The sequence below is a fragment of the Eschrichtius robustus genome, chromosome 16 (genome assembly GCF_028021215.1).
Source record: "Eschrichtius robustus isolate mEscRob2 chromosome 16, mEscRob2.pri, whole genome shotgun sequence".
In the NCBI taxonomy this organism is placed as follows: domain Eukaryota; kingdom Metazoa; phylum Chordata; class Mammalia; order Artiodactyla; family Eschrichtiidae; genus Eschrichtius; species Eschrichtius robustus.
In genome coordinates this window covers 66,368,428-66,390,712 of record NC_090839.1, presented here as the reverse complement: position 1 = coordinate 66,390,712, position 22,285 = coordinate 66,368,428, and the positions used below count along the sequence as shown (strand labels likewise).

Here is a 22,285-nt window from a genome sequence, read left to right as displayed (position 1 = left end):
TGGACCTGGGGAAGGGGATGTGTGCACTGGATGTGTGGTTCACAAAACCTGCCTCAGCACGCCCGCTCGTTGTGTTTGGTGACTGCTGTAAGGCTTGCTCTGAAGGCAGTGTCTCCTCCCTGCCCGCCCCCCTCAGCTCTCCTGACCCATAGCATGTGGTCTTTCCTCTGCATAGCAAGAATCATAGTACATCAAAATGTTTTTATTTGAGACACAAAAATGCAAAATTGCTGAGATATCAAACATTTCCCGATCAGCTACAATACGGCCACTATGTACAAAAGATCTGATGATAAATGTGCACACATATAAAAATACAGTATGCATTACCTATGTACAGTACATGTGCAAAATGTATGGCATTCAAACATGATATGGAATTGATTTCAGGGGTGCAAACAGCAAATACAAAGGCATCATGGTTTTTCTTTTAAAAAACAACATAAAGGCAATACATGAATGGACCCCCGATTGCCATAATTTTTTGTTTATTAAACTAGTGCTTTGATAAGCAGGGCTCTGCAGATTGGTATCTTTCTCCTTTTTTTCATAAAGTGAGATGCTAAGACATAATGTGACAATGAAAATAAGAAGAGAAACACCTATCACATCGCATTTCTATTGCAAGCAAGAGAAGAAAACTAATTTGTACGTAGAAAGGAAAAAACTCTGTATTACTGCTGAATACGTATTACTCTTAACCCAACAAAACAAATCTATACTATTTTACATGAAAACAATAGAGAAATATCTACATCTTTGTGAAAATTATAACCTTAAATGGATAATACCTTTTTGGGACTGATTTTTGAGATCTCATTAGTCTCAAATTTTAAATAAAAAGTGCCTCCTTTTGGCAGATACTTGGCAATGCCTTTGGTTCCATTGAAGCAAGTTTGCATTACTATTAGTTATTCGAGGTTAAGTGCTTTTGGTAGCAACTAAACCCTTTCCTAAATGCTTCCTCCTCCTCCTCCTAAATCAGCAAGTTTCCTTACAGCATAATGTGGAGAGGTAATCGTTATGAGTCTCGGTGATTCTATGAACTTGGTTAAAGCTTTGTCTTAGTAGTTGGCACAAAGCTCTGTTGAACACGACAGCTATGTTGAGATCGCCAATGACATGTTTTATCTGATTCCAGACAGCACCTTGCAGATCCGAGATTGCCACCCTCTTGTCACAGAATCGTGACATTTTCCAATGATTCACAGAGCAACGTGTTTGCATGGAAGGGAAGAGCTCTTTTGTAAACATGTGCAGCTTTTTGAATTACAGGCCTCAAATCAGAGATTTCAGGTAGAAACCCTTTGCAATGATGCATTTCCTCAAATACTGCAAGAAAGGGTGAATGGGGACAAACACAGACCTGCTTATTGCCATGCAGTCACTTCACAAGTAAAAACGTAGCTCAGAAACATCGCTGAATGAGCAAGTTATCAAAGGTCTGAACCAGGAAGAAGAATGACTATGTATTAATTGTTATTTTCCAGTTTTGACTGAAACCACTTAAAAGATGCGCTGAAATGCAGTGAGGGTGCTCTCCAAATACACATTTCTGCACTTGTGAGCTGGGTTCCTTGATAACCCTGACCTTCCAGTTAGTGTTCTTTGAGAGTGTGGGCTAATTTTGTGGCCTCCAGGCAGGGGACACTTTGCCTGGTGTCCTGCTCCGGTGCCAGTGGTCGGGACTGATGTGGTGGTGACGGATGGCGACAGGCAGAGGGCTACTTGTGAACCTGCTGTGGAGCCCCGGGTGGCTCTGCTGCTGGACACCGACAGCTAGTCTCTTGGAAGTTCTTGAAACAGCCCCTGGCTGCCGCCCTCCACCTGGCTCATGGCAGGAGCCACCAGATGGGCCCCAGAAACAGCGTGAGGGTGTGGCGCAAACCCGGCCAAAGGCTGTTTGCGGACAGTAAAGGGACGGTCCCGGCACTGCTGTGGCTGGTTTCAGCTTGGGAATTCCGAAAGGACTCTGGAGAAAGCTGTGTGGCCTGGAATGATCTGGGGTAGAGGAAGCCTGAGTCAGCTTTGGTGACAAAATGGGTAACGCTCCTGATCCATCATCACTCGGGGTCCACCGACTGCACAGCTTGTGATGGTGCCCTCTACAGGTGGCAGCTTAGGGGGCAACACCGCACTGCCTTTGCCACGATTCTGAAATGGCACTTCCATAGATCACACAACCGTGCAGTTTGTAAAAAGCAAATTTTAAGTAAGATCTCTTTAGTGCCATAAAAATATTCATATAAAACGAACACAAATAGTGTCTGAGCAAGAAGTTCCATGAATTCAGACTACATCTATGTACAAATATGTGGCAGGTACTATACAGTAGATTGCACATTTCAGGAAAAACACTAGAACGTGAAGCACTCACACTGTCCTAAGAGGTTTCCTAGTACATGCTTTGCTGAAATGTACAAGATGACCACATACGCCTGAAGCTTCGGTGTAACTTTCTATTCATCCCACCCTTAATGACAAGACCTGATACCTGTATACACGAGCAGGGTAAGCTTGATACTACTGGGTTTCAGGAATATTTAGGAAATAAGACTGGATATGAGAGAATGTTTCTAGGAGTTGGTTTTCTGCTTGGCAGTATGCTATTCTACAGGATGGTGTACAACAGCACCACTTCTAAACCACACACATGAACACTTGAAAATCCAACCAGCGCTTCTGCCCTCTGTTTAAAGGGCTGTGAAGCTCACCTCAAACCCAAAACCGTCCTCTCTGGTAAACACACGCCTTTCCCATTGCGCTTACCGTCACGTTCACTGAGTTAGGGCAGAGGGGCTGTGATCACAGAATGTCACCTTGGTCGCTGCACACGGTCTGTGTCCTCACGCTAACCTGGGACATTAGCTGAGACCCTGGTGAGCAGCAGTGGTGTCACAGAGGCCCAGCTGGCTGCTCAAGCCAGGACGGGAGGGCCGGGTGGAATGCTGCGAGTGGGTGGCTGGTAGGGTCAGTACTAGAGGCCCCTGGCCTGCCTTTAAAGGAAATGCTGGTACGTGAAGGTCTGAACACACCTGTGAAGTGGGCACTTCAGCAATTTGTAGTCGAGAGAGCAGGCTCATGAGATGGCATTCTTTGCAATGCAGGGTGTATTTTTGGAGAGCAACCTTCCTGTGGCATGTTTCAAATCTATTTTAAAAAAGCAACTAAGGGGAGCTGAGGGCTAGAGAACAATCTATGTACACAACTCGGGATGATGGAAACAGAAAGTTACTCAACAAGAGCCAGCACCACTAGCTGTGCAGTTGCCTCCTGCTGACTCACTGATATTTGGTGCTAACTTAATAAGCCATTTAAATCTGAATGAAGACGATGCTTAGAGTCTTAAGTGTGGACCATATAAGCCCCAGACAAAAACCCAGACTTCCCCTAAGAAAAGTACCTTCCCGGGTCAATAGCCCTGCCCCTGGCCACAGGCCCTCTGAAAGGAACTGACTCAAGATGCACGTCATGCCCAGGACGTTAACTGTCCCATTGGGCTTGGTCAGATGGCGGCGCTCTGGTTAACGGTTCCTGGCTCCTACATGTTGGATTACCAATTGCTAAACACTCGAAGTACCTACTGCAGACCACACTGTGCATGACTGCCTCTGCTTGAATCATCCAGAAGCACTTTCCAGTTGGGAGGGCTTTCAACTGAGGGCTCGAGGGCTGTGGGCAACTGAATACTGGGAAAATGGACTTTTCTTACATGTAGTAAAATTTACAAACTGAAATAAAAATATACAGTAAGATCAGTTCTTAGGCAAAACACAAACCCAGAAATGATTCACAGACTCTTTCCAAGTAGTGGGTCAGGTTCCCACAGTGACTTGCAAGAGGCAATTTTCACCATTTAACAACCCAGAGAAAAAACCTGACCACACGTAGGGTTTACACAGGTGAGGGGGAGAGCACAGTGATGTTATTTAATAAAAACCTCCGCACTTTGGGGTAGATTTCAGGTGGGTTTTTTTCAGGTATTTATATTTTATCATATACTTACTTAAATGACTAGCTTGATTGAAATAATCTTGGAAATCCTGTGATAGTTGGCATTGTAGAAAATTATGAAACTACTCAACAAATACAACTTTTTTCTATATAAAAAACTACTAATAAAACCTCCAGTTTTTCAATCTTCAGCTTGATGATACAGTGAGAGCTCAGGTATGACATCCAGTTACAAGCCTGTAAAACAGTAACCAGGGGTAAGCGACAGAGAAGAGGACGGCCAGGGCTGGGTCCACTGGCCAACCTGGCGACACTGTCTCACCTGTAACCGTTGTAGGAATGTCCTAGGTTGACGACAGACTTCTCCCTTGCCTTCTCTTTTGCAACTTACCAGCTCAGAAAGGTATTTTATGCTAAAGCCTTTTCTTGGTTCTTTGAGATGGGTCTGGTTACCTGAAAGTTAGTCAGCAATTCTTTAAATACGGAAATACATGTGGCTCAAGTACTCCAGAAATATTCGAGTTATTACAAGAAGTAGGACCACTGGGTACCTCATGCCTTACTCCAGTGTAGGCTGTACACATCACAATGTCAGAGCACACATACAGATGTCTAAGATACACATTAAAATCAACCTAATCAACCCAGAGGGCTGCGAGTAGAATTTTCAGTGTTATCAGTACACCTGACTTCTTACAGTGGATTGTTTATGACAGTATTTTGTAGACACTGTCTGGTTATGGTGGAAGATCTTCCATTTCAATTTAAATTTGGAGATCTAAAGTAAGATTCCCCAAAATCACAAAATAAACTATAACACACAAAAAAATTACATTGGTTTCTGAATGGAACCAACAAGTCTTCAGTGGGAAGCTGTCACTGAACTGGCTGGTGCTGACCACTGCCCTTGACCCCTGCTGCATCTTGGGCTGGGCTCAGGCCATTTCTAGGAAATAACCCTGTGCAGTGGTCTCTCACTTCCCTTCTTTTTGAGTGGAGCCGTTTGCCTTTTATTTAGGGTCTCAAAGTGACCACAGAGGTTTAAATGTAGCTGATGACCAGAGGCCCTGGTATCACCGCCCTGCACACATTACTCTGCTTCATGTTTTTATCTAAAGGTACCTTTCATTCTTTACTGAAGTCTGGAGAAACACATAAGTCTTCTTGGAGTAGTGTTTTTTTTCAGAAGGCTCTGTGCTATATTAAATCGTAGACATTCATTCACTGCTGGATGCAATGAAATGTTTTCAAACTTGGTTTCCAGCCTCTGACCATCCCTCCATTCTTTCTGTGACAACATATTATAATTGCAATGATGCAACTATGGATCTGTCTCTAAAAACTGACCTTCTCCAATCATCTTCATCTTCTTGACCCTCATGGAATCTGGGATGAGAAATCTGTGCCGTTAGTCCCATGGCAGTGGCAGGTCCTGTGGGTCTAGGAAGTCGGCAGAGAACATGCTCGGAGCAGTGGCGCTGAGAGGAGTGAGTCCCGAGGACGTGCCGGGCATGGTAATGTCTAACCACTCCATGTTGTCCAGGTTCGAGTCAGAAAGGTCAAGGGACAGGCAGGGAGTACTCGCGGCAAACTGGGCCTCGGAAGTTTCCATGGGTGAGTGTGAGTGGTCCAGCACGCCTGAGTGACTCAGCAGGTCGTTCTGGAGATCCTCTATCAGGGAGAAGGGCTCCCTGTCCTCGCTGCTGCTTTGCAGTGGAGCAATTTCACTGGCTGAAGGCAGAGTTCCATCCAAGAAAGCTTCCAGTTGGTTCTCTAAGCTGGCGGATAAACTGCTCATAGGTTCTAGGGATATGGGTGGTGCCATTTGGACTTGGGGTGGTGGCCGGGACACCACTGTGCTGACTGGCATTGTGGTGATGCTGGCTGTCACTGGTCTCATTTTGGAAATAGGAGAAGGTTCTTCTTTTATAGGGAGGGAAATCTCTGCAAAATAATTGAAGTAATTAATAATGATTTAGTACTATTTAAACGTTTTTTATTAATTACCAGGGCAATTATTTTGTATTTTTGTGATGACTTATATGCAGTCCACCTTAGAGTTAGGAAGAGGATGCTGTTGGTCAGGTACAGTCCTGGGTAACCTTTAGGATGATGGATATTTTAGTTAAATAGATAAAACATTTAAGCTGATAACATTCTGATATGCTTTCAATTCTCTTTAGTAAGAGTAAGCATTAAAAGCAGTCTCTACGGCCAGGTGGGAATCGATGGTTTTAGATTATTTGATCCTTGGGTTCTTATTCTCAGTCATTCCAGGCTGAAGACAGGTTCCTGTCTTACCCTCTACCTTGAATCTGCTGTTACAGTGGCACACCACCCTTACAGTGAATGTCAAAGTGGATACCCTGAGTTTGTGCAGGCATGAAGTACATCCTTAATATTATGAAAGCTCTAATTATATTCTTTTTTTATCATTATAGTTGAACTGTGTGCTGAATTTAGCCATTTACACATTCTATATAAAGTCCTTAAAAGATACCATGTTCTCTTTATGTCATTTCTGAGTTAAAGCTAACACATCTTTTCCAAGGTGAGGTGTGGATTACCTTATTTTTCTTTTCTTTGTCTCATTTTCTGAGTTCATATAAAATCTTGAGGATTTGGTAAATGTCTTAATAAGCATTAATTACGTGTTATTCCTTGCCAGATCACGTAGCAAATTAATGGACCATCTGCTATAGATACCAGTGTTCACTGAGCTACATGTATTTGAATAAAGTATCTTTTTCACTTTCTTATGAGTATCTGACTGGTTTCATTTATATGCAGATACATTAGGAAACATGTATTTAATAATCGCTCTCACAATTCAGTGACTAGGATACATAAATAGGTGAGAGAAAGAACCTGCAATCTGATTGCTGTACGTGAACTGCAGGCTGTGCACTGCCTGTGTTTTAGGACAGTTACGCTGCTCTTCGTTTTCTGTTGTCATCTCTAGAATTGTTTTGAAAGCTGAAAGTGCAGTCTAAATAATTAGTTTTACAATCAACTATTTAAATTTCTGTTCTCATTATTACTGGTATTAGTATACAATAAGATAAAATAATATACTCATTGGATACTTTGCCATAAAAAATCATCCCTTTTAGAAAATAACTCAATTGTTATTTTGTTACTATGACTTTGTCATATTTTAATTTCCAAGTTTAGGCTGTAAACATTATTCTTTTTAATCACTTCAAAAAGTATTTTCACCAGATTTGGCAAAAAGCATTTTATTATTTTTTTTAACCTTAAATTCAGGCCATGGTGTATCTATTTCTTTAATTTCCATAGTTTAGATATACATCATGAGTTTAAATTATTTGCAAGGCCAACATAGTTCTTAGCGAGAAAATGCTCTTTGCACATGTAGATCTATAGTCAAATATGAAGAATTTTCTATGTTTGTCAAACATTACGACAAAATCATTAACCTCAAAATCAAATAGAATCCTGCTATGAATGGAGAAATTTTGATCACTTTAAAAACCTGAATAAAACTCTTTCACCAAGGTAATTTGAGAATACTTTAAAAATATTCCAAAATAGCATTTGAAGTTTTGAAATACTGATTTTACACTTATTTTTGAAGATATGTAAGCTGAGGCAGAGAGATCCTTGATTTTTTTTTTTTTTTGTGGTTAATGTCCCTTATCCCTTTTTAAGATGACAAATTGTATAAATCTAAGATTTTCAATCATATGTAGAAAGTGCTTGCCTTTGAATTTTAATAAAGTTACTAGAGCCCAAGCTAGGTAACTAGGTTTTATGAAATTAATGCACAATGAATTTTTATCCCATCACAACAACATTTACGTGGAGCAGGTTTTGAAGTTTTTCAATGTGGACTTTAAATCTGGTTCTCCTGTGCTATCTGGCTCTGCTGTGCTATTTTGAGGTAGTCTATCTTTTTCAACAGGCATACATCTATTTCTAAATCTATTAAATTATTGTGTCATAGTGAAACAATGGCTTTTCCTTCATTTTAATCGCCTAAACTTAACAGATTTAAAAGAGTAAACTGAGGTAGAATTAGAAGAATATGTTTCTCACTACTCAGATACGCTGTGAGCTCTAGAGGAAAACTTTCATGAACTTGTGATAAGACCCCTACGGGGTCTGATGTGACTTTGACCCACCTCCGCTTTTAATGAGGATGTCAAAGAGGTCGTCCATCTGCTGGCTGTGTGCATTGGAAATCTACAACAAAGGAGAACATACGTTAGCTTTCTTTCGTACAAACCTGGAAGCATTAAGACAGCTGGGAGCACTACGGACCTTATGAGAACATCTAGCCTAATCTCTCATTTGATAATTTTGAAAACACTGAGGTCACCTGAGACATTATGCCATTTTCCCAATGTGTCACAGCTGGTAAGTTGACAGAGTGAGAACGGGGTGAAAAAATTGTAAAAATCTAAGATTTTTTTTTTTACCCAGCTCAGCCGACTTATACACTTATTTTCTATCACTGGTTGCATTTTGAGAGGCCTCTGACACTTTCTTTTAAAAATGTCTTTATTCATTTGCATTTATGTAAAAATACAAGGTATGTATAAAGGTGCTCATACTATATTTTTTCAGCTTTATTGAGTTACCTGACATACAAAAAACTACACTTACATAAAGTATACAATTTGATAAGCTTTGACATATGTATACATCGACAAAACTATCAACACAATCAAGATAATGAACATATCCGTTTCCCCTAAAGTTTCCTCATGCTCTTTTGCAATGCTCCTTTCATCCCCAGGCAACCCAGTGATCTGCTTTCCTTGATTACAGATGAATTTACGTTTTCTAGAGTTTTATGTAAATGGAGTCATACAGTATGTACTTTCTTTAGCAGGGGGAGGGTAGAGGAGGCTTCTTGCATTCAACGTAATAAATTTTTGAGATTTAACCATGTTGTAGAGTACAGCTGAAGAACAGTTCATTCCTTTTTATTGCTGAGAAGTATTCCATTGTATGGAAATATCAGTTTGTTTGGATTGTTGGCATTTTTTGGCTACTACAAATAAAGTTGCTGTGAACATTTGTGTACAAGTCTTTGTATAGACACACGCTTTCTTTTCTCTTGGGTAAATATTCAGGAGTGGGATGCCAGAATCATAGGGCAGGCATATGTTCAACTTTCTAAGAGATGGCTGTTTTCCAAAGTGATCATATTGTTTTATATTTCCACAGCAATGGATATTTCCAGTTGTTCTCCATTCTCGTCAACACTTGGTATGGTCAGTCATTTTAATTTTAGACATCCAACAGGTGAGTAGTGGTATTGCATTGTGGTTTTAATGTGCATTTCCCTAACGACTAATGATGTGGAGCATCTTTTCATGTGCTTGCTTGTCATCTGTGTATCTTCTTTGGTAAAATGTCTGTTCTAATCTTCTGCTTACTCCAGAAATTCTCATGCATACTGTTTGCATGGTATATCTTTTTCCAATCACTTACTTTCAACCTGTGTCTTTGTATTTAAAGTATGCCTCTTGCAGATGCATATATTAGTTATCTATTGCTGTATTACAAATTAGTCCGGAAAAACTTAGTGGCTTAAAACACTAAACAGATTTTCTCTCACAGTTTCTGAGGGTCAGGAATTTAGGAATGGTTTTAGATGGGTAGTTCTGGCGTGGGGTCTTAAAGGATGTGGTAGTCAAGATGCTGGCTGGGCTATAGCCATCTCAAGGCTGGAGAATGTCCTTGTAAAGGTGACTCACTTCATGACTGACAAGGTGGTGGTGGTTGATGCGAGGCCTCAGTTCCTCTTCACACGGGCCTCTGCAGAGAGAGCGCTGCTGGACGCTCCACACAGCATGGTCCCCACAGCCAGCAGTCCAAGAGAGCGCAAGCGGGGTGGCTCTTATGACCTAGTTTCAGAAGCCACACACCATCTCTTCTGCCAGTTCTATATGTTAGAAGCAAGTCACTAAGTTCAGCCCAGGGAGGGATGTCAAAGAATCTGCAGATGTATCTTAAAAGCACCTCACAGCATACAGTTGGGTCTATTTTTTTATCCATTCTGATAATTTCTGCATTTTAAATTGTATTGTTTACTTCACTAGTATGTCTTGTATAATCGCTGATATGGTTACGTTTGGATTTACCATTTTATTATTTGTTTCTATTTGTCCTGTGTTTTGTTCCTCCTTTCTTGGCCTTTAAAAAGATTGATTTTTTTTTTTGGGAATTCTAACTTAATTTTTCTATTTTTAAAAAGTGATACTTATTTAGTTATTACTGTAGGTATACAATATACACCCTAAATTTTTCATAGGCTACTTAATGTACCATTCCATATAAAATATAAAACCCTGGTAAACATAAAGATCCATTTATTTCCTCCATCCTTTTATTAGTTATTTTAAGTATTATAGCTATAAATTTTATAAGCCCCTCAAGACAGTGTCATTTCTTATAATGCAGGTTTTCTAGTAATGAATTCTTAATTTTTCCTTACCTGAAATTCTCTCTAGTTCACTTTCATTTTTAAAGGATATTTTTACTTGATATAGAATTGTGGGTTGACAGTGGCCCCAGCCCCAGCCCCCCACAAGAACTTTAAAGATGTCGTTCCATTCTTTTCATGCTTCCATAGTTTCTGATGGGAAGTCAGCCATAAATCAAATACAGTTGACCCTTGAACAACATGAGGGTTAGGGACACTGCCCACCACCCTCGAGCAGTTGAAAATCCATGTATAACTTAATTTTTTTAATTTATTTTTTTAAATTTATTTTTGGCTGCCTTGGGTCTTCGCTGCTGCGCGTGGGCTTTCTCTAGTTGTGGCGAGTGGGGGCTACTCTTCATTGCGGTGCGCGGGCTTCTCACTGCGGTGGCTTCTCTTGTTGCGGAGCATGGGTTCTAGGTGCGCGGGCTTCAGTAGTCGCAGCACGCAGGCTCTAGAGCGCAGGCTCAGTAGTTGTGGTGCACAGGCTTAGTTGCTCCGTGGCATGTGGGATCTTCACGGACCAGGGCTCAAACCCGTGTCCCCTGCATTGGCAGGAGGATTCTTAACCACTGTGCCACCAGGGAAGCCCCATGTGTAACTTTATAGTTGGCCCTCCATATCCATGGTTCCAGCCAACCATGGATTGTATAGTACTGTACTATGTATTTATTGAAACAAATCAGTGTATAATGGACCTGTGCAGTTTAAACCCGTGTTGTTCAAGGGTCAAAGGTGGTTGTTAAAGGGTCAGCGGTAGTTGTTACCCTGTGTGTATTGTACTGCTTTGCTCTTGATGCTTTCAAGATTTGGTCTTTAAATTTGGCTTCCAGCAATTTGACTGGGATATGATGAGGCCTTCTGTTTATCCCATTTGGTGTTCATTGAGCATCTCAAAGCTGTAAACTTGTCTTTCATCATATTTGTAAAAAAACTGACCAGTTTATTTCTTAAAATATTTTACCTGCCTCATTCCTTTCTCTCCTCTCCTGGGACCCCTATCATACCCATGTTAGACTGTTTGATGTTAAATAACAGGTCTCTGAGGCTCTGTTCACCTTTTTTAACACATTATTGACTGGAGATGTATTAATACGTCTTTTGTTACCTGAACATTATTGACTAGAGATGTATTAATACATTTTTAGAGAGTGATACAATTAATATCACTGTGTGAAGTTGTTAGAGCTTAAAATTGATCAAGGGTTCATTATACAACTTATGATTGTCCTTATCATTCACATTTCCTCTGTTAGGTTTTTGTTCCAACCTTGTGTCTATTATAAACGTAAATTTTCAAAAATGATGCATCGCGAAATTTTGAGTGAAGCAGTTTTCAGTGAATTTTATGCAGATACTTTCTCTGATTGTCTGAGCGACATATATACTAGTGTCTCAGAAGTTCTGATAGTATTTCAGAATATAGTTCTGATTCAGATGATGTGACTATTAGACCAACAAAAAGACAAAAAACCTTAGTGATTGATACTGATGTGGAAAGTGAAAATGAAACTCACGGTGCTGGAGAATGCTCCTTTGCTCCTACGGAAGAGTGGATTGAAGACAACATTTCATGAAAATTAGAAGACTTTACAGGTGTGTCAGGTGTAAATACTGAATGTAATAACCCACAAAGTGTTAGTGAAATAACAGAATTAATTTTTGGCTGGCCAAAATAAAAATTGCCAGCCACAGGCATTAATTTCTGCAAAAATCCCATGGTCAATAATGAGTTAAAATCTTTTTTTTTTTTCCTCTGTTATTCAGATTGGACAAATTCTATTGATTTTTCTTCAAGTTCGCTTTTTTACCTCTGCCATCTCCATTCTGCTAAGATCATCTATAATTTTTTTCCTTTCAGACACTGTAATTTTCAGTTTGAGAATTTCCATTCGTTAAAAAAAAGCATTTCTATATCTGCTTACATTCTTTATCTTTTCCTTCATTACAGGTATATTTTCTTTTACATTATTGAGGATAGTTATAATAGTTGTTTTAAAATCTTTGTGTGCGAATTCTAACATTCAAATCAGCTGGGGGTTGGTCTGAGCTGATTGCCTTTTTCCCTCGAGAAAGGGTCACATTTTCCTGATTCTTTGTATACTGCCGAGTCGTGAATGGCTGCCATGGATATCAAATTGTGGAGACTGTATTCTGTCATTTTTCTCAGATGAACGGTTTCTTCTGTTTTAGTAGGCGGTTAACTTGGGTTGGACTTGAACCTCAAAATGTTTCTTGGGCAGAAGTTCCAATCTCAGGTCAGATCTTTTGTCTTTAGCTGATCTCCTGTGACTCTACTCCATACCTGTGTGGCTTGGGGCTCAGCCAGAGATGTGGGCAGACAGAACCTGGGCATCTCCTCTCTCAGTTGAGAGCAACCCAGAAGGGAAAGAACCAGTCCTCTGGTTTCCCGAGGCATAAAGGCTGCAGTTTTTCTACCAGTAACCTCACCACTTAGCTTGACCCCCGAGTAAAAGCAGCAAAAAGAGGGAACTCATGCCATCTAACTCCCTTCCTCTCAGTGCAGACCCCTCATCAGAGTATGACTCTTTCTAGTCACTCCTTTTTTAATTCGCCTGTGAAGCCATCTGGTCCTGGGCTTTTGTTTGTTGGAAGACCTTTTTTTTTAAAATTAATTTAATTCATTTATTTATGGCTGTGTTGGGTCTTCGTTTCTGTGCGAGGGCTTCCTCTAGTTGCGGCGAGCGGGGGCCACTCTTCATCGTGGTGCGCGGGCCTCTCACCGTCGTGGCCTCTCTCGTTGCGGAGCACAGGCTCCAGACGCGCAGGCTCAGTAGTCGTGGCTCACGGGCCCAGCTGCTCCGCGGCACGTGGGACCTTCCCAGACCAGGGCTCGAACCCGTGTCCCCCGGGTTGGCAGGCAGATTCTCAACCACTGCGCCACCAGGGAAGCCCTTTAGTCACTCTTCAGTGACTTCATAGAATTGCTTTATGTGTTATGACCAGGCTTTATAGCTGTTATCTGTGGGAAGACTGAACTGGCAGGGCCTTACTTATTAGCCAATAGTGGAATTGGAAGTCCGAGTAAATGTATTTTAAAAACCTCAGAATCCCTGGACTTTGATGCTCAGCTAGCTCCGCACCTGAACAGAACTTGACTCCCTCAGTCTGTATGCATGAACCAGAGACAGACAAAGGGCCCAGATTCCGATCAGTCAGCTCTCTTAGGTTTAAGGTGAGAGGATGATTCTTTTGTTGTCGTCACACTGGTGAAGTAAATGGTACAGAGTAACCTGTATGTGAGAGCCAGATTTGGAAGGATTTTCTTGAAGATACGTTCCTTCTGGATGGACCAAGGAGAGCACAGCCTAGGCCAGCACCATTTGTTTCAATGCTTTTTGCAAATGTCTAAACCTAGTTCTGAAATGTGGCTTTTCCTCACATATAGGGGCCCCGGCTGAGCCTGGAACCGAAGGAACATTTTACAATCAATCAGTCACCTTCCTTCGGCAGTAAGTGGACGCGAAGAAGCACGTGGAAGCTGTCTGCTTCCTCGAGGAGGCTGTCTGCCTGGGCTCCCTGCGTGCCCTGTGTTGAGTGTGCCAGGCTGGGCGCTCCGGCCACGATGGCGCAGTGTCTGCAGCTGCGCGCTGGGGCGACCACGTGGTCGAGGTGGCCACGGCACGGCTGCCGCTTGCGCAGGAAGTGCTGAGTCCTCGGCCCCGCACACCCCCCTGCACGAGGAGGCCCCAGGGAGTTGCATGGGGACTGTGGGAGCGAGGGAAGCAGCGCGACTCTGCCGGGGCGCCTGCTGTGGCTGTGCGAGCAGGTCTGCCCCTGATCAGCACACCTCTCCCTCCACTGTCAGTCAGCACCCATGCGGTGGCGTCACGTTCACCCCCTGCATCCTCTTGTGAGGCCGGGGTTCTTTCTTGAAAGTGAGTTGAGTTTTCAGCTTTAAATAGGCAGCGAGCCCAGGAGGAGCATTCAGGGTAAGGTCTGACGAGGCTGTCGTTTCTCGGCGCCCACCGGAGGCCAGATGCTTTCACAGGCAGGAGCTCTACCTCTTTCCATCTCTGGAATAGGTGCGGCTCCTCCTATTTCATCAAAGCAACAAGGCAGGCTCAGAGGAGAGGGACGCACGGTTACCAGGCGGGAATCAGTACATGGCGGGGCCGGGAGGGCCTCAGTCTGTCCCTTCCGAAGTGCATCTGCTCAGAACATGAGCAGAGTTGCTTGCGTGAGCCTGCCTGCTGGAGCAGAGGGTGCTGGGCAGTCTGGAAGGCCATCCGGGCAGGAGAGGGTCAGTTTGATGCTGGCCTGACAAATGGTGGCTTTAGAAAAGGGACCTGTATAAAATGCGTGCCCTGGTCACACACACTCACATCTATCCCCAACACAGCCCGCCTCTGGCCCCCAGGAGAAGTTAAAGACAAACCAACACTGAAATTCTGAGTAAATAGGAACTGCAGGTTATACGGCTGCTGAAAACCGCTGGGAGTCTCCAAAGTGAATGATATTTTGATTTTAAATAGCATTTAAAAGGCAAGCAAGGTTCCTAGTCATGAAACTTGTCTCTCTCTTGAGGCAAGTCCATCTTAGACCAGGGCTTCAAGCTGAAGAGGACCCACCACATCAGAGCTGCGGCCTCCTTACCTCTGGAAGGGAAGACTGGGCACTGCGTGTCTGCTTGATGGCTTCCTCATAGCGGGGAGGGTCTTTCGTCTTGGGGACCGGGCTCCCAAACAGAGAGTGCTGGACCGCAAACTGCTGGGGCGGAGGGGGCGAGCCAGGCTGCGGCAGACAGAGGAGGAGAGTCAGCCCGGCGGCAGGCTGGCCTCCCGGGGATCCTGGGCGGTGAGGCTGAGGTGCCGGCGGGCCGGGCCACCCTCACTGTGCTGATGGCTAAGCTGCCCCAGAACAAGTACCATCCCGGGACTTTCGGCTGTTTCCCCCCGTTAATGCTGACTCTCGGCCGTCCAGGACCGAAGCCTGGGGCTCTGGGATGAACCTGCACCCTGTATGTGCTGGCACAGCTGCCCCGTGGGCTGGTTGGTTACCTTGTTGGGAGGGTTGGGGCCGTTCTGCAGGGACGGAAGTGGCGTGCTTCTGGGTTGAAGGATGCTGTTGTTTGTCTTGTTGATAAAGGGCTGCTGCACCGCTGGAGCGGGTGGTCTCTGATACGGAACAACTGTATTGGATACTGAATTTGTGAAAACCTGTAATGAATAAATATTTGCCCATCAATTTGTTCTTCTGCTCTTCCTAATAAAGAAAACCACATTTTAGAACAGGGGTTCGGGACTTCCCCGGTGGTGCAGTGGTTAAGAATCTGCCTGCCAATACAGGGGACACAGGTTCGAGCCCTGGTCCGGGAAGATCCTACATGCCGCGGAGCAACTAAGCCCGTGAGCCACAACTACTGGAGCCTGCACTCTAGAGCCCGTGAGCCACAACTACTGAAGCCTGCACTCTAGAGCCCAACTACTGAGCCCAAGTGCAGCCAAAAAAAAAAAAAAAAATAGAACAGGGGTTGGCAAATCTTTTCTGTGAAAGCCACGGAGCATATAGTTTAGGGGTTGGGCACTGTGCAGCACGTGCTGTAACTGCTTGCCCCTGCCCTGCGGCCCCGACACAGCCCGGATGAGAGTGAGCGTGGGTGGCTCAGGACAGCTCCACCTACAGACACGGGCAGGGCTGGGTGTGGCCCACAGGCCGCGATTCCCCAGCGTCAGCGGTCTCTGTCTTGGACAGCAGCGGGGGCAGTGCGCTGTGGGAAAGCTCAGTATGATTCTCCTCACCTGCTCTCATGGCTCTTTAGCTCATAGCTGCCAAGCCCACCTCTCTCTTCCAGCCTTGCTCCCAAGTGCCAAAGCCACACTTATAACATTTACAAACATATATTTGGGACATCTCAAATTTAATATGTTCCAAATTAAACTTTCCCCTTTCTTCCCACTGCCCCCAGCCTCTGGGCAAAAATTCTTGGTTTTGCCTTCATTTATTTTTGAAACTTAGGTAAAGGGAGCCCTCAGTGCTCACACATCTCAGACACACCTCCTGGGTCGGGACCTGTGGTCTGCTGCCCTGATCTGGGTCCTCACTATCCGTCACTGGAAAACTGCCACTGCTGTCTACCTGCGCCTACCTGCCTGTCAGCCCTCTGCCATGATGACAGTCTACACACACACACACACACACACACACACACACACACACACACTCACTGGCTCTTCTTTTTTTGGGGTAAAATCCTCATCTTTGGCTGGCATGTCAACCTTCTCACTACCTGGCCCCTTTTCCATCCTAACTAACTGAAAGGCCACATGGGCTGTGGCCACACTCAATTTTCCACTGTTCTGAAAATTTCTCCAAATCCTTGCAAGGCCTCATTTAAAATCCGCCCCCTTCTGAGAAGCTGTTTTCTGCTTTGTCAGGCAGAGGTGAGAACTTCTTCCTGTGGAATTACGAAGTGTGTTGTTTAGCTCCCATCAAGAGCCAAAGGTTTTACGGCCTGTTGCAAATGTATGGCCATAATGTTGATTTTGCAAATGTATTTCACAGAACTGGTTTGCTCATAAAAATTTTAATATACTTTATACTACTAGTATTCTGAAAGAGAAAAATTTAACCTATATATTTTTATTATAAATGTGTATAAGTATTCCTTAAGCATGAAAATATATGTGTATGTGTATGTGTGTGTGTGTGTGTGTGTGTGTGTGTGTGTGTGTATCCCTCCAAACAGTACAACTTCTCTGGGTGATGAGTTCTATAACTATATTCTTCTTATTTATCCATCTATATATTGTTTTTCTCTCTCCTCCCTCAAAGAAAACTGTCTTACCATTTGAATATTCACTAAGTTTCTTACTGAACTGTTATCTTGGGGCCACCTCTAACTCCGTGCTCACTGCGCTCCCCAGAGGAGATTCCAAGACAGCATGTGTGTTAACATGACTGTCGCTGTCCCAAGAGGTCATTTCCGTCTGTTCCTCAAGTTGTCTTAGCCCAGAGAGTTCACACCAGCCTGGGGCATATCTACAGGTACACCTAGTTATCGAGGTTCTTTTACACTGAAGATTAAAACTCTGGGATTAATCATTCTCAAGGTTTAAAATAGTAAGACCTACTTTTGAGGCCTTAAGATTTTTCTGGCGAGGAGATGGGCACATAGCTCCACCTACTGGATAAGAGGGAGTCTGGATGACTTTTGGGGCTCTTCAGCAGAACTCTTAGTAGAAGTCCTGTAGAGGACACTGAGCCCTAGATCAGCACCATCATTTTAAAGATGGGGAAAATGACACTCAGACGGTACATGAATCCTGCATGAGGCATAACACAGAGGAAGTGGTGAGCCAGAACGACAGCCAGACCTAGGCCGCCTGGCTCTTAATCCCTGAGAAGGCAAACTCTTAAAAATATATAAAGATCTCACTCAAGATAAACATTTTAACAAGTGTCTTTTTCACCTTCAAATACCTTTTCCCAGTGCACTTTTTTTTCCCCCCACAAAATGATTACTTTGAAAAGAAAATTTAAAACCTAGAAAATTCTACATATGAGGATTGAAAAAATAGTTTTGAAACTTTTCTTGGAAAAGGGGCTTAACTGTTAAGTTGAGCCATCTTTTAGTAATAAAGAACTCTTTCTGCAGCCAAATGGCATCTGACCCAAAGCTCGCCCAGTGGGAGATGGATCACAGAAAAGAACAAACAGGAGCTTCCCACGGAGGAGGCTCCTATAAAGATGCTTGTTGAATGTTCAGCGGACGATAGTATAAAAATCAGCAACAGTTTGTCACTTATTAGCATTCACCAACCTTTCTGACTTGCTGAGGTTGACTGAGCACATGTGGCGTGAAAGTGTCTTGTTTCTGAGGTGCAGTCTGGGCCAGGCCTGAGGACAAGGTGGCAGTTGCTATCTGAGGCTGAGTCTGGATGCCTGTTTGTGGTGGAGTCTAGGAGGAAAAAAAAAAAAATTCAAACGAATTGTCAAAATCAAGGGTAGAATGAAGAGTTTAGATGTGGAATAACTGGTCACTTGGGGAATCACATCTGAAAAAAAAATAAGATAAAATGTTTATAGATACATACTTCAATTCACTGGCACATAAATTTGAACCTTCGTTTGAAACCAGAGAATTAAACACCAGACCAGTTATTTCCATGCTCTTACTGTTTCGTAAGTGGCTAAGATTTTCATTTGAAAATTTGGGGAAAATAGAAGACTGAAGTCAAAAGAACCTACAGCAGCTCTACGGTCAGGTGTTACAATAATAATTTTAATAGCAGTAAGGAAATTTGTGAGGCCTGACTGTGCAAATTCCTGCTTTTAAGCTGCAGTATGTGCTCCCTATGGGAGAGCCAGCCACGGGCTGGGCGTTCACAGGCCCAGAATAAAACGCAATTCCTGTCCCTCAAACGTCAACTCTAATGGAAGAGCTGGACAGGAAAACAAATGTTTAGGAAAGCTGTATCACAGAGCAGACTTTCGGTTTCAGACACTCTAAAGATGAAACAGGGGAGTTAGGACTTCAGAACATGCCAAGGGCCCTTGGGTCATGCCTCCTAACCCCAGGGGTATAAGACTGCTCCCCTCTGGGTGGTCAAGGTACAGGAGCAGGACTCCAAATGGTTTCTGTGTACTGTGGCCCACATTTTGTTTAAAAAAACCTTCCAAAATCGAGTTGCACAGAGACGGCTGCAGGCAACGTTGGCATAAAAGTAAACTTCATGCTCACCAGTGTTTCATCGTTTCTCAATACCAGCCTCACTCCTGAATCTGTGGTCGCATTCTCCTTAGCTTAGGCATCTTCATTCACCTCAGTGGTGGCTTTTAAGGACTACATTTAGGAGGCAGACCACAGGAGTGGGCGTGAGAGCAAGAGCTCTGCAGTCAAGAGGCCTCGGCTTGAATGCCACCTCTGACCCTGGACAACTTATTAAACCTCTGAAGGCCTCGGTTTCCTTTCTAGAAGGGGGCTTTCTCACTTGGGTCTTCTGGGAGAAGGGAGGATTAAATGAAGCATGCCATCTAAAGTATCTGATGCTGTGCCTAGAACACAAAAAGCACTCAGGACAGTGGCTGTCATCATTATGAGAATGCCATTGGTATTTTAAAATGTCTACACATAATAATACTGTGCTAAGGCTGAAAGGCAGCAGAAAGGGAAAAGCACCCCTTGTTTGTTTTTACTATATAAAAACAGTGCTAGCTGTTCGCGTTTGCGAATAACCCCCCCCCAACACGTGCACACGTTTCCTGCAACCGTGAAGCCAGACTTGGCTGCACTCATGAAGCAGCTCAGGTCTGAAATCTCCATAAGCAATTTCTGGCCCATGCAAACTGTAAGGCAAAGGAGTTAGAAGACACACTTCACACCTGGAGTCTGAGGCTGCCTACTGGGAGCTGCACTGAGGTGACACCGGAGCCCTGGATGGACACGGGGAGCAGCAGCTGCGTGGTCAGTAAAGCCTGTGGCTGGGCCACCCCGGCGGGTGGCTGGCCCTGGGAACTCACGTAAAACTGCGGGACGAGGCTGGGCGGCTCGGCCGGGGCCACGGGGACCTCTTGCTTGATCACTATGGCCTTTTTGGCAACGAGGGTCTGGCTGGCCACGAGGCTGGGGCCGTCGGGGACCAGGGCCTCGTCCTTGGCGGCGGGAGCGGTGCCGCCCCGAGCCTGGTCTGACTTGGCGACCGGAGGGGCCGGGGTGCCGGGCGGGGGCTCCAGTGGCCGCTGCGGCTGCTGCTGCTGCTGCCCTCGTTTCTCCACCTCCAGCTGCATCTTCAGAACTTCCACGAGCTTCTGCTCTTGCTCCAGCTTCCGCTTCAGCTCCTCGATCTGCTTCTCCTTCTCCTGGAGCTTGCGGTCCTTCTCGGCCGCGTCGAGCTCCAGGGTGGACAGCGTGCTGCTGGCGGGGCTGAGGCTGTCCTCGGCGCTCGTGGCTCGCAGAGGCGACGAGCACAGGAACTGCGTCGGGGACATCATGGTCATGATCTCGGTGAACGTGTCCGCCACGCTCGCGTCCTCGGCGCCGAGACTGGACTGTTCAGAGGGAGCGGGCGAGATGGGCAGCGGGGAGGCAGCACTGTCCACGTGGGCTGTGTGGCCGGTTCCAGCGGATGGCAGCTCTCCCTTGAACGTGGACCCTGAGCTGGTCACGGAGTTCTGCAGTGTTGTCACTGGCAGGGCCAGGGTAACTTCTGGGTTACCGGGGACGATGGCAGATGTCGACAGGGCCACGATGCCACCAGTAGCAGCACCACCGCTGTTCATTTCCTGGTAGGGTTTCAGGCGTTCAATGAGGTCCAGTTTGGTGCCTGACACTGGAAGACCCCGTAACTTCAGTTCTGTCTTCAGCTCCGACACCTGAAGTACAAACAGATAAGATCTCTTTTTTCATGTTATGACGTTCTCACAAATCTTCAGTGCACTTCTGAGATGGAAAAGGTGACTCCATCTGTCAGACATCTCCGTATTACTACATATATGAAAGTGGGACAGTTCCTTTTTTTTTTTAACACACAAAAACACACAGAGCTGTAGGCCTAAAGGACTTGAAAGGCCAGTGATAAAGCAAGGGTTATTAGAGGGTAACTCCTTTACTATATCAAAAGATTTATTACCAGACATGGTGATGCTACTAACAGTTACATTTACTGGGTAATTACCATGTGCCAGACACTGCCAGAAGTGCTTTATTCTTTCAGTTAATCTTCACATGAGGTGCAGGTATTATTATTCCCGTTCTACAGATGGGGAGAGGGTGCATCACTGGTGCAAGCTACCGCAGATAACAGCAGGCTGAGCGGGGGTAGAACCCAGGAAGGATGGCCCTGGCGATCATGTTCTCAACTGTTAACGTTTTCCTGCTTCTCCCAAACTTGGCAACGAATAGGGAAGAAAAAGATCTGCTTCTGGAGTTAGGAGTGGTGTGGTGCTTGCACATGGCATTTGCTCAATAGATGGAGATTTATTCCTGGTCATTTTAAAGGAAACTTAATGGACGTAAAAAGCAAGCACCTCTATAAAGGTTGTCCTATTGGCGGTAAAGTTGAATATCTATTAGGAACTACCTACACCTGCTAGGCAAATCATTTACATTTTTGTGGTACTTATGGGTGAATAAACCCCACTTGCAATGATCACCTTTAAGTCATCCAAGCTAGAAGGCAGAGGCCCTGGCTTTCTCATAGGAGCAGATGTATTCTGTCTTGGTGTGTTAGATGTGGTGTTGTTCAAAGCTGGATTCCCACTGTTGTTATTCTTGTCATTGAGTGGCCTTCAAAAGAAAAAGAAAGTTAGAGTTTCCAATAAAATAATTTCTGGGGTTGACATTGCTCCTGCTAACAATCTGTTAACTTACGAAGAGAAAAATACCTGGTCAAGGATTGGCAGACTCAATATGGTGAAGACGTCAGTCAAATTAGACCCCAGTCAAACTCCCTGCAGGTTCTGTGTGCTGTTTGCTTGCTTGGTGGAAATTTAGAAGGTGATTCAAAGCTTTATATGGAAATGCAAAGGACCAAGAACGGCCATGACATCGTTGAAGTAAAAAAGCAAAGCTGGAAGCATCATGCCACCCGGTATCAAACTTTATGGTGATGCTGATGCAAGGACAGAACAATAGACAAATGGGAGAGATTAGAGAATCCGGAAACAGACCCCCAAGTGCAAGGACCCTCGAGTCATCACAAAGGCGACACTGCAGTGTGGTGGAGAAAGGGTGGTTCTTCCCATAAATGGTACTAGGCTAAACTGGATATTCACACAGAGCAGAACAGGGCTTCTGATCAACCCCTACCCTCACACCATCCCAAAACCTAAATGTGACTTGGAAAACAAGTTTTGAGAAGACAACTTGGGATAACAGCAGCTTCATAGCCTTTGATAAGCAAAGGCTTCTTA

General features: G+C 44.3%; 1 protein-coding gene and 1 long non-coding RNA gene across 8 annotated transcripts in view; one reads left to right on the top strand and one right to left on the bottom strand.

Annotated features, from left to right (window-relative positions):
• The window catches only part of LOC137778656 (uncharacterized), a 46,040-nt gene extending 32,006 nt beyond the window's left edge, over positions 1 to 14,034 (top strand). Inside the window, exons 3-4 of the long non-coding RNA XR_011076959.1 lie at positions 9,151 to 9,228; positions 13,821 to 14,034. This is a non-coding gene — a long non-coding RNA (uncharacterized lncRNA). The remainder of the gene's footprint in view (positions 1 to 9,150; positions 9,229 to 13,820) is intronic.
• MRTFB (myocardin related transcription factor B) overlaps positions 217 to 22,285 on the bottom strand; it is a 199,924-nt gene continuing 177,855 nt past the window's right edge. For 6 of the 7 annotated variants that reach the window (XM_068565845.1, XM_068565847.1, XM_068565846.1 and 3 more), the window contains 7 exons: positions 21,527 to 21,659; positions 19,757 to 20,746; positions 18,195 to 18,332; positions 15,433 to 15,591; positions 15,029 to 15,166; positions 8,100 to 8,160; positions 217 to 5,898 (listed from right to left, as the gene is read on the bottom strand). In XM_068565845.1, the coding sequence (XP_068421946.1) occupies positions 5,363 to 5,898; positions 8,100 to 8,160; positions 15,029 to 15,166; positions 15,433 to 15,591; positions 18,195 to 18,332; positions 19,757 to 20,746; positions 21,527 to 21,659 (2,155 nt within the window). In that variant the 3' untranslated portion in view covers positions 217 to 5,362. The remainder of the gene's footprint in view (positions 5,899 to 8,099; positions 8,161 to 15,028; positions 15,167 to 15,432; positions 15,592 to 18,194; positions 18,333 to 19,756; positions 20,747 to 21,526; positions 21,660 to 22,285) is intronic. The other variant, XM_068565850.1, reaches the window with a different exon arrangement.